Source organism: Paramisgurnus dabryanus, chromosome 21 (assembly GCF_030506205.2).
Source record: "Paramisgurnus dabryanus chromosome 21, PD_genome_1.1, whole genome shotgun sequence".
In the NCBI taxonomy this organism is placed as follows: Eukaryota; Metazoa; Chordata; class Actinopteri; order Cypriniformes; family Cobitidae; genus Paramisgurnus; species Paramisgurnus dabryanus.
In genome coordinates this window covers 25124102-25136762 of record NC_133357.1, presented here as the reverse complement: position 1 = coordinate 25136762, position 12661 = coordinate 25124102, and the positions used below count along the sequence as shown (strand labels likewise).

The 12661-nt window shown below is 38.2% G+C and overlaps 1 protein-coding gene across 1 annotated transcript in view; it reads left to right on the top strand.

Moving 5' to 3' along the window:
* pkp1a (plakophilin 1a) overlaps window positions 1-12661 on the top strand; it is a 40654-nt gene that overhangs the window by 11537 nt on the left and 16456 nt on the right. Inside the window, exons 3-6 of the mRNA XM_065286384.2 lie at window positions 611-861; window positions 5716-5860; window positions 7776-7983; window positions 10023-10200. Of these exons, the coding sequence (XP_065142456.1) occupies window positions 611-861; window positions 5716-5860; window positions 7776-7983; window positions 10023-10200 (782 nt within the window). The remainder of the gene's footprint in view (window positions 1-610; window positions 862-5715; window positions 5861-7775; window positions 7984-10022; window positions 10201-12661) is intronic.

Here is a 12661-nt window from a genome sequence, read left to right as displayed (position 1 = left end):
GGCATAGGGAGTCAATGGGGTTGTATTCATTGGATAATAGGGCTAAGTACTGTATATCTGGGTGCCATCTGCATAGCTGTGGTAAACAATTAGTTGCTTTTTCATTATTTGCCCAAGTGGGAGCAAATACAAACTCAAGCCAGGGACCTTTTTAGTGTTATAGTAGGTGATGTGCTCCCCACCTTATTTCTCACAGTGACATTAGGTGGCCACCTCACATGTCCAGATGTCCACTCCAGGATGACATTGTAGTAACTTTATTGAAGTCTTTATAAATTGAATGTTTTATTGTTAAATCTTTAGTTTTGTGCTTTAAATGTTGTTTTAATGATCTCAACAGCCATTAATTCACCAACGAAATATTACATGGCGGATAAAATACTGTAGTTTGATTGTATGCAAGATCATTGCCATAAATAGAAAAGTGAAATGTCTTACCTTTCAAAAGTTAATAAGTTATATGGTTGGTTCAGTGTTTTTTTTCTTTACATTAAGTTTTGGTTTTTGCCCTGCTATGCACAGCTTGATCAGACCAGACCTGCGTTCTGTCCCAATCGAGAACTTTAGATGCATCAGATTAAATGCACTTTTTTTCTTTTTTTTCCCTCAGAATGGCTATAGCGAATCTGTGCGCAAAACCGTGAGAAGACAGATTCAGAGCACCAGCCAGTTTGAATCTCAAATGCAAATGGAGACACCATTCAATGGCATAAAGCCCAGTGGCAGTGATCCCACCTTAAATCACGCAGCCCCCGTAATGACCCAGAGGGGCAACCTATCACGTGCCGCAACCTATCATGTGAAATCTTCCGGCTCATCACATTCGTTGACAAAACCCAGGAGCAAATCAGAAGCGTTGAGGTAAGTGTTCAAAAAATGCCTATGAGGAAAATACATATTGGCTCTGGCTCAGTTCACATAATTATACTATGTACTAAAAGCGTGTGTTTCATTGCCAATAGGGAAAGTCTGTAGTTTATTGCAGTAAGACAGTGTAACCAACTTATGCTTTAGCAACTTGCTAAATTTTTTCTATGAAATGTGATAACCTGTTAGGTCTATTTAAAATCTAGTGTGGCAGATTCTGTAATGTTTCCAACAAGATTTTGTGAGACTGATGGTGGTGGACCTATTTGCTAGATCATTTACTCATTAACATATTCCTGAAGTCATAATGTCATATTTGCATGTCTGTCCTACAGATATTTTGCATCTCGTACAGTTGAATGCCCAAAAAAGCTGTTCTCATTTCCATTTTCTGTTCTCAAACAATCAAAAACAAGGATGGCATAGTGACTAAACTTGACTCATTCACGAGTTCACACTTACAAATAATTCGGAACAGGGTTATAAATATGCGTATTTAGCGTGCTGTCCAAGTAGAGGGCTCCGATCTCGTTAATGGCCTGAGCCCGGAGCGCTTCCTGGCAGGGAGAGGGTTCCGGGCTCGGCCTTAGGCTAAATGGGGATTTCGTCTATGTTACTTCCCTATTTTTTTCTCTTACACATACTGTATTTACAGACAAGCTGTGTTCATGTTCATATGTATAAACAGTGAAATTAAATTGTCTAAATTTTAAACAAAGGATGAGCAGACAATATACAGTGACAAAGTCGAATTTGGTGATAAAGGTGCAAGGTGTCGTTTTTTTTTTTTTATTTAAACTGCAAGTAATCGCAAGTAAAATTGACCCAATTTTTACATGACATTTACAACACTTTAAGGAAAAAATTAAAGGCCCTAAGAAGTTTTTGAAAATAAACATAAATAGATACATGTCGTTGAAAGTGCTTGAATCAATTTTATGCAAGAAGTTTCTGGAAAAAAATCATTATTATTTCCTGTGTAGTGTAGGATAATATCATAAAAATTCTAGACTTTTTAAGCACACGTGCTAAACTGTTCGCTTTAAATGCTTATATCTTCTGTATGTGAATGTTGATTCATACCAAAGTGCTTTTTTGCATAGTTATTTTTGACACAGGAAAACGTCTCAGGTTATGTATGTAACTGTAGTTCTCTGAGAAGGGAACAAGACACTGCGTCTCCCTTGCCATACTCCCTGCGCCCCTGTAATGCCGACTTTGGCAATATTTGAGATAGCGATATACTTCCTGGTTCCCCCTGTCTTTGTCATTAAGCCACACCATTGGTTGAATTTGATATACACTAGGGATGCATAACGATTAATCTATAGCAAAATGAAAGTTTTTGTTTACATCATATATGTGTGTGTGAACTGTTTATAATGATTATATGCACACATGCATGTATAATAAAAAAATGTATATTTATATATTAAGTATTTATATATAATAAAGTTATACAAATGTATATACATATGTACACAATATATGCATGTGTGGGCATTTATCTATATAAAGTTATTATACATAGTTCACACACATACAACCCCAAAACAGAAAAAGTTGGGACACTGTAGAAATTGTAAGTAAAAAAGGAATGGAATAATTTACAAATCTCATAAACTTATATTTTATTCACAGTAGAATATAGATAACATATCAAATGTTGAAAGTAAGATATTTTGAAATCTCATGCCAAATATTGGCTCATTTTGGATTTCATGAGAGCTACACATTCCAAAAAAAGTTGGGACAGGTAGCAATAAGAGGCCAGAAAATGTAAATGTACATATAAGGAACAGCTGAAAGACCAATTTGCAACTTATTAGGTCAATTGGCAACATGATTGGGTATAAAAAGAGCCTCTCAGAGTGGCAGTGTCTCTCAGAGGTCAAGATGGGCAGAGAATCACCAATTCCCCCAATGCTGCGGCGAAAAATAGTTTTCTGAGTTTCTCAAAGAAAAATTGCAAAGAGTTTGAAGTAATCATCATCTACAGTGCATAATACCATCCAAAGATTCAGAGAATCTGGAACAATCTCTGTGCGTAAGGGTCAGGACCGGAAAACCATACTTGATGCCCGTGATCTTCGGGCTCTTAGACGGCACTGCATCACATACAGGAATGCTACTGTAATGGAAATCACAACATGGGCTCTGGAATACTTCCAGAAAACATTGTCGGTGAACACAATCCACCGTGTCATTCGCTGTTGCCAGCTAAAACTCTGTAGGTCAAAAAAGAAGCCATATCTAAACATGATCCAGAAGCACGGGCGTTTTCCCTTGGCAAGGCTCATTTAAAATGGACTTTGGCAAAGTGGAAAACTGTTCTGTGGTCAGACGAATCAAAAATTGAAGTTCTTTTTGAAAAACTGGGATGCCATTTCATCCAGACTAAAGAGGACAATGACAACCCAAGTTGTTATTAGCGCTCTTTTCAGAAGCCTGCATCTCTGATGGTTTGGGGTTGCATGAGTGCGTGTGGCATGGGCAGCTTACACATCTGGAAAGGCACCATCAATGCTGAAAGGTTTATCCAAGTTCTAGATACATATGATCCCATTCAGACGTCGTCTCTTTCAGGGAAGACCTTGCATTTTCCAACATGACAATGCCAGATCACATACTGCATCAATTACAACATCAAGACTGCATAGAAGAAGGATCTGAGTACTGAAATGGCCAGCCTGCAGTCCAGATCTTTCACCCACAGAAAAGATTTGGTGCATCATAAAGAGGAAGATGCGACAAAGAAGACCTAAGACAGTTGAGCAACTAGAAGTCTGTATTAGACAAGAATAGGACAACATTTCTATTCCTAAACATTGGTCCTCCTCCAGCTGTTCCTTATATGTACATTTAACTTTTCTGGCCTCTTATTGCTACCTGTCCCAACTTTTTTTGGAATGTGTAGCTCTCATGAAATCCAAAATGAGCCAATATTTGGCATGACATTTCAAAATATCTTACTTTCAACATTTGATATGTTATCTATATTCTACTATGAATAAAATATAAGTTTATGAGATTTGTAAATTATTCCATTCCTTTTTTACTCACAATTTCTACTGTGTCCCAACTTTTTCTGTTTTGGGGTTGTATATGTAGTAAACAAAAACTTGTATTCTGCTATAGATTAATCGCGATTAATCGTTATGCATCCCTAATATACACATTCAGACGCACTTACCCCCTGGAGGCGTCCCCAAAGTGTCACTGCAGTGACGCAGCGCGAGTTCCCTCCAAAGGGAACTGTAACAATGCATCTTAAAAGGTAACACGATGTTACCTTGCTCTCACTTGAAATGCGTCCCCACATTTAGTTCATGAATTTGGGGGTATTGGACCTGGAAAGTCCTTGAAAGGTTCTTGAATTTAAAGTCAACTAAGGTGTGGGAACCCTGAATATTACTGACAACATTTTTTGCATTTGCAATAAAAATCGCATTTTACACCCGAACCCTAAACCTGTGGTTACACAAGCAGTTGTTCAAGCAATTGGCTTTGGGAGACTTTTATCTTGCATACTACAGTATTTATAAGGCTGGATTTACACTGCAAATCTTAATGCCCAATTCCGATTTGTTGCCTGTATCTAATTTTTTGGACGACTCGCTTAGATCATCTTTTAAAAGCGACTTGTATCCGATATCTGCATTTACACTAAAAACTTAAGTGAAACAATTCAAGGTAGACATACTGACCCAGGACAGCTTAAACCAGAGGAAGTAAAATGTCACGATATGCAATGGACACAGACAAAATTATTATACAAGAATATAAAGCTTTTTTCTGTAACAAGACATACAACTTTAACATTACAGCACTAAAGTCATCGTTTTTTCCATTGCGCTGCTAAAAAGAGTCATGTGATCGTGGTTGGTGTCCATTTGAGTTGATGTCATTTGCCAGCGTTGCATTTTCAGTGACGCATGACCGTCTTGAGATGGGAATATCCAATCTGTCCGCTTACATTGCGGACACGAAGGCATGTATCCGATTCATATCTGATTTATTTCCACATATGAATATGGCCTGAAACCGATCAGAGAATATTGAAATATATGCGCTTTTTTTGCCTTCGTACACGTTTGTGGGTCATATCTGATCTGAGCCACATGAGGGGAAAAATTGAATTGAGTCACTTCAAACATGCAGTGTTAATGCCGCCTAACAGGCAATAGTAGGGATTCACTTCAGTGGCAGTGGCTCAGTGGTTCATGTAGGTTGTCTACAAACCGGAAGGTTGGTGGTTCAATCCCCGGCTCCACCGGACCAAGTGCTCCGACAAGTTGGCTGGCGCCTTGCATGGCTGACACCGCCGGTCAGTGAATGAATGTGTGTGTGAATGTGAGGCTAATTGTAAAGCGCTTTGGATGGCCACAGGTCTGTTAAAAGCACTATATAAATGCAGTCCATTTACTTCTTGTTAATTCAGTTGCTCTTTGTATGTGACATTAACTGTGTTCCATGTATTTTGTTATAAAATTCCTGTCAGCATTCTTTAGGGCTTTACTTACTTGAAATAGTTAATCACAAATTTTTCTAAACCCCAGGTAAATGCAGTCCTTGGTTTGACACTGCTCATACTCTTGGTGTTCATAATCGGATGTTACACACTGTACATTACAAAACCCTGGGATATCGTGTTGTGCATTTTGCATATTTACAGTCCTGACTGGAAAATACAGCAGCATCCAACAGTGAAGTCTCTGTGACTACACAGACTCTGTTCAGTTCTGCTTTAACCATTTATTTATCCCCATTTTGTTTCGCTGCACACATTCTGCACGCAATGCAGTTTTAACTCATTGATGTCATTAAATCTCTTTGTTCTCCATTTAGTACAAATGATCTCACAGCAGCTTTTGCTGGCATCACTCTGAAGGATGCGGTGGAGTACCTCAAACGATCAGACGACAGATATCAGCTGTGTGGAGCATCATTCATACAGCATCACACCTTTGCAGAGGACATTACCAAAAATGAGGTCAGTTGAAATTCGTTGAATTTCAGTTGAAACCCAAAACGGCATCATAAAGTCGTATTTTTGAAAAAAAGCCTATAGGTCCACTGGCCACAATGTTTGCTCTGCTATTCCTGTGGTGTTTTTGATGCTGTTGTTTTTTAACAAAAAAATGATCTGGATTTCCATGCAAGCAAACTGTCCTGCTCATCTTCGCACTGCATATACTCACCATTTAATAGTGGTTCAATGGGTCACAAAACTCACAGTTTGGATCATACAATGATGTTCCAGTTACAGATTGGATCATTTTCAATCAAAAAATAAGGGCTACTGTCGTGAGTTCTGCACGAAGTCACACATACTGTAGCTTTTTTCCTAATTCTTTTCACTGCACATGCAATCTACATGACTTTAAAGCTTGCTGCGGGAGGTTTCATTTTTTACATGAGGACAGTAATGACTGACCGGACGATGTTGGAGGCAATTTTGCCCAACAGATTCAGATCGTCAATGACTAATCAGTACTGCTTGTTTTCTGTACAGTTCGCGGCTTTGCGCAATCGTGAAAGTAAACAGGTGCACGCATTTAAATACAATTTAAACACCCGATTCCTGAGTTTCGAACACCACAATTACTCATCCAAATCTGTGAGAGAATGCATAAGCATTTAAATATATCTTTCCTCCCTATAAGTCAAGTTAACTCGATGGGCAGGGCGGAGATGCATGTTGGTAGCCCGACTGCAAGGCTTGAGGTAATAAAAAAATAAAATAAATGCATAACTTGAAAGATTTTACATAAAAAAAGAGTTTTATGACATTTGTGTAATATATTCAACCTGTCCCAAATGGCGCACTTCTGGATAAATGTGGATCGCACTAAGCCCTTGATCACACAGAAAGTTGAGACCGCCCCCTCCATCATTTGAGACGTGCAAAGCGCGAGCTGCTGAAGTGACGTCACAATCGTGTTGCATTGTGGTATATGGAGCTGCCTGAAGTGTACTCTGTCAAAAACAAGGGAGCGATGGTCTGTCCATATAAACTTCCCTTGTTCACTCGACAAAGTGGAACGCACTTCAAAATGGCGACAGGGATTCCCCCAAGGGAAAGTGTTTACGGAAGTTTGCGAGTGCGTGTCTAAAACTGGGTGGAGCGCAGCCTTGGACTCGCGTCAAGGGTCCCTAAGGTCTGCACTACATGATGTCATCAAAGTGTGGACTCTGAGGAGGTCCAAAAGTCCGGAGTGTGCCATTTGGGCCAAAGTCTCACAACCAAACAAACGCATGCAAGAAGTCACCCAAGGAAACAACGCAAGGTTGCGATGCAAGACCGTGGGACTGGGATCATAACTCCTCCCCGAACTTCCAGCTGCCCTTTATGTTTCCCTCTTATTGGCTGTAGGTCATCATCAACGTTATTTTCAGTCAGAAAACATTTCACACGGCATGATTTTGAATCGCCGACAGGTCCAGATATTTAGCATGCCAGATATCTCACAGGTGTCTCCGATATGTCAGCGATTCTCTCAGATCGCGTGTTTGATAATTCACACTGTGTGATTGTCACTTGCATACACCAGCACCGATTTGCCTTTGATTTCGGGCATTTGTCTGCAATTTCTCAAAACCATGTCAGCGAGTCAAAATCAGGGCTAAAATCGTGCAGTCTGAACTCAGCAAAAGAGTAAAACAAGGACAAGAGAGCAGAATCATGACAATAATATGGTGTTAATAATGACGAGCCTCCTGTTCTTGTGCTTGCTCTTGGTTTTTTGCTTTTGTTTTAAACACATAAATCCATATTTTCTAAATTTAAGAAAAAAAGTATTACATGATGAAAGTACCAAACACAGACTTTGACACAACAGTTTTTCAGTTCAGTTTTCAAGATTGTGAGCGTCTGAATAATTGATTGTGTTTGGCTTCTCTGGAAGGTTTGGCGCTTGGGAGGGATTCCTGTTCTCATTCAGCTTTTGAAAACTGACAATACTCAGCTGCAACAGACGGCGGCTGCTGCACTACGTAACGTGGTCTTTAAAGACCTGAGGAACAAGCTCCAGGTGGAGAGTTGTGGAGGATTAGAAGTCATTAGGAATGTGCTTGCATCCAGTAACGACACGGAAACCCAGAAACACCTCACTGGTAAGACCAAAGTTTTATTAACGTCAATTAAAGATGATTTGTGTAATTCTCAAAAATATTAGATGACTGCCGTTTATATATTTTGTTGACGTATGAACTCATTTGATTAAATCTATTTATTATCTTAAATGAAATATTGGCTTTTCGTTCTGTTTCTTCAAAACTCTAAAGAAATAATTGGTTATAAGAAAATTCACTGCTTTGATATTCCAGTGTTCTTGTTGTAAACTATACATTTTATAAACTTGAGTATTCCCTGCAAACAGACAATTTGCATATGGTGTACAATATTCATACAAATATCCATAAAAGCGCTGCTTGAATGATGGGTTTAATATTTTTCTTGATGAAAAACACAACAACAAAACGATCTCGCTTATATTAAACATCATATATGTATATTATAACAAAAACGAGTAAGCACGCAGCTTCTGTCATCATCTGGTCAGTCAGCTCGCCTCGCAAACTCTGACAGAAATAAATGAAATCTGACACCTGCTGCTCTGTGACGTGACGCGCGTTCAGCTCCGCTGAATTCAGGCAGGAGACACATTCAGTTGTAAGGGTTTGCTCTCTCTAACGAAACTAAATGATTTAATTACACGAAAATATCAAAACGACGGTGAAAGACGGTGTCGTGGTGGGCAAGTGATCTAACCGGTGAGAGGCTGAAGCACCGGTTATCACCGTTTCACCGACTATCGCGACAAGCCTATTTCCGAGGTAACACAAACTGATATTAAGTGTACTGCAAGTCGCTTTGGGAAAGTGTGGGAATACTTTAGGAATATTGTGTACAGTATACATACTATAACTATATATTGTTGTTTCTGTACTGTACTTCATTCGGAAGAGTATCGCATTTGCAGTGCAATAAATTTAAATTCCCAGAGAACACGAACTGATTTTAAATGTAGTGTAAGTCGTTTTGGAAAAGTGTGGGAATACTTTGGGAATATTGTGTACCGTATACAGACTCTAACTTTATATTGCTGTTCCTGTACTTTACTTCATTCGGAAGAGCATCCCATTTGCAGTGCAATAAATTTAAATTCCCAGGGAATACAAAGTGATATTAAATGTACTGCAAGTCGCTTTGGCAAAATGTGGAAATACTTTGGGAATATTGTGTACAGTATACATACTATGCATTGTTGTTCCTTTTCTTGTGGTTAATTTGGAAGAACATTGCATTAGCAGCGCAATAAATTCAATTTCCTAGGGTACACAAACTTATATTAAGTGTACTGTAAGACACTTTGGAAAGTGTCTGCCATATGCAAAAATGTAAACGTACTGCAGGAAGTGGTATAGTGTGATTTTCCGTAAATGTGGACATTTGTACAACTGCTCTGTTTGTTTGTGTGTCATATGTGACCCTGGCCGACAAAACCAGTCTTAAGTCACATGGCTATATTTGTAGCATTAGGCAAGGCAAGCAAGTTTATTCACATTTCATACACAGAGATCATTCAAAGTGATTTACATAGAAATGAGAAAACAATATATAAAAGAGAAAAAAGAAAATGTAAAAATAAGAGATACACGATAAAAAATAAGAGATACACGATTTGGCTAAATGCATTAGCCAAAAATACATTGTACGGGTTATTGATTTTTCTTTTATGCTAAAAATCATTAGGATATTATGTAAAGTTCACGTTCCATGAAGATATTTTGTACATTTCCTACTGTAAATATATCAAGACTTCATTTCTGTGAGTGGATGCTTTTGCTAAGGACTTCATTTGAACAACTTTAAAGGCAATTTTCTTAATATTTTGCTTTTTGCACTCTCAGAGTTGCATCTCGGACAAATATTGTCCTATTCTAACAAACCATACATCAATGATGTATAAATTTCAATTTCAAAAAAATACTTATGACTTGTTTTGTGGTCAAGGATCACATTTTTATTTGTATTTCAAGTGATACTAATATTGTGCATTTAAGTTTATGGATGAAATGCTTTTTTAAGAAAATAAACGTGTTATACTTGAACTATATAAGTGTGACGTAATGTCCGTGTTATACTGTAGGTTTGTTGTGGAATCTGTCCTCGGCTAATGATCTGAAGCCAAAGCTCGTTAAAAGTGTCCTGCCCCAGCTCACAGAAAGCATTGTGGTCCCATACAGCGGGTGGCCTGTCAGCAACACCGACAGCACTGACAAGCATATCGAGCCTGAGGTTTTCGAAAACACCACCGGCTGTATAAGGTGAGAGTTGCTAGTTGTCTAACCAATTAGAGCGTTGTCGGATCACCCCTCAGAACATTTTTCTTCTGTGGCACACGGATGGGCGTTAAATAGTTTAATAAAAATATCTATTGAGATACTTATGAATATGCATTTGGGCTTATATCATTGGGCACATTGATACAATAAAGTTGATTTCTAATTCAGACTGATGGTAGAAGGTCTGGCCTCCACAGCAGAGGGCTTTTACTTAAGAGACCATGACATGTAAAGCATCCAGTAACAACTGAAAATGTGAAGTTGATGTTCCTACTCAATCAGATGACAACTTCAAAACTTCTGAAGTGTTTCGAGTCTTATGAATCAGACATGGGGATGATGTCTGAGGCTGAGACTATTTGTTTTATTAAGTGTCCAAAATAGTGGGTTTAGATTTGTCAAATTAATTCTTTGTGGCATTTTTATTTGGATAGGGCAGTGAGACAGAAAACTGTATATGTGAGAGAGAGGCAGGTGAACAGGAGTCAGAAAAATACAAGCCCATATGACTCAAACTTTGGTCAAACCAAAAGCGCCGTAGGGTAGCACACAAGGATATTGGCTCTGTTAGCTTGTCAAAAGGCATGATGTTTCTTTTAGATGTTACGTGTGCTTTGAAGACTTGGCATCATTAGCTTGTTCTGTTTTCCAGCAGCTGTTTAGTGAATAGAAAGCATCCTGGAAAGCACCATCCCACCCTCCTTCAGATCGCTCTCCAAAGCCACGCCTCCTCCAAAACTCTGCTTTTAGCTATTTCTTGATTCAGATTTTTGTGCCATGTTTTATCTGTTCAGGATGATCGATTCTTGCTTGGTCTGCATGGCGTTGCTATATCTGCATATCAAAACTAGCCCAATGATCTTAGCCCAAATACCAAAATTTGCTTTCTTAAAGGGGTCATATATTATAAATTTGATGAATTGGATATTGTGCAAAAAACTTCCAAGCGGTGTAAAATTTCTCAACAGGCTTCTTCAGGAATAAGGAGCAAGTTACCACGTTGGGCTTACAACAAAGATTGCAGAGGTTGGAAAGTTATTAAAGGGTTTTGCTAGAGGCGGTTGGCAGAAAATTGGATATCCTGTTTCTTGATAAAGTTCTTGGTTCAATACATGTTCAGTCTTATCAAGTGAATTGTGGCATATTGTTGATTACCAAAACATATAATTTGAACTTTTTGTCGTTTTTATGTCACTTAAAGAAACAATAAAACAATGCAATGAAAGTAAAGGTAAAGCAACAATCATAAAATGATAACGCAACAAATTGTTCATAAATTGTTCTAGTTATTTGTTCTAGGTTTTTTTTGTGGCCAGTGAATTTTTGTCTTTAAATAGTTCACCAGTCCAGCCCAAACCTAATATACTGTTGCATTGTGGGTATACTTTTGAAACGTGCCAGTGGCGTAACTACCCTCAGTTCAGGGGGGGCAGTCACACCAGGCCTGTTTTAATGTGTTTTATGTGTCCATTGAATTGTACTGCTGTACACTTATTGCGTGACAGTGAACCCTGATATCCAAGGTTGTAGATTTGGTTTAAAAATTGGGGAACATTAAACGTCCTATGTTTTCATTTAAATTTTGGGGAGGTTAATTGCTAGTTTTTTATTATTGGAGATTATCTCCTTCCTTCAAACCCTACTGATGTCACAGATCGTCCCACATCATCCGCTTGTTTGTTCAAACAGTGTCCACTAGGGTGACCAGACTTCCCAAAAAATTCTGGACAGCTGCTGTCCCGAATTCTGCTCTAATTGTCCCGAAAATTATACTGAAGCAAAATCTTAATCCCGAATCTGCTCCCGAATTTCCCTGAAAATTAAACTTATTCAAAATCTTGAGTAGTTGTTGTATGATAAAACATGCGCGAGGAGTTTGAGTCATCCTGCAGCTAGCCCCCGCCGGCTGCTCATTGGCTGCAGCATCTTTTTTTATATATAGTTAAAACTTCCGCTCCACAACCTCGGTAGGCTATAGCTCAAGTGTGAATTTATACTTGTATTGTTTCTATTTATTTTTCTAATTTGTTTATATGCACAAAGACAATATGAGCTTTTTGTCCTCTTTTTGTTTTATAGAGTAGATTAAGAGAGTGAAAGTTACAGCAGCCGCGAGGACAGTTGAAAGCGCAGGCAGTGACAGTCAGTCGCGTGAAGGAGTCAGATTGATCGAGGGCGAGGCACTGTGTTAAAAAAACTACTTCTTTAAGTATTATATAAATGTATATGTACTTATATTAATAAAAATATGATTGGTTCAGTAACTTCAGTTTGAAATTCATTGTCTCTTTTATAAGTACATTTAATATAGAAAAGAATCGGATGATATAACTATTATTGTATGAAGTATAATACTTCTATAGCCTACGTATTATATCAATTTATTTATATGCATATGCACTTATTAATATGATTGGTTCAGTTTGAAATTCATTATCTTTTA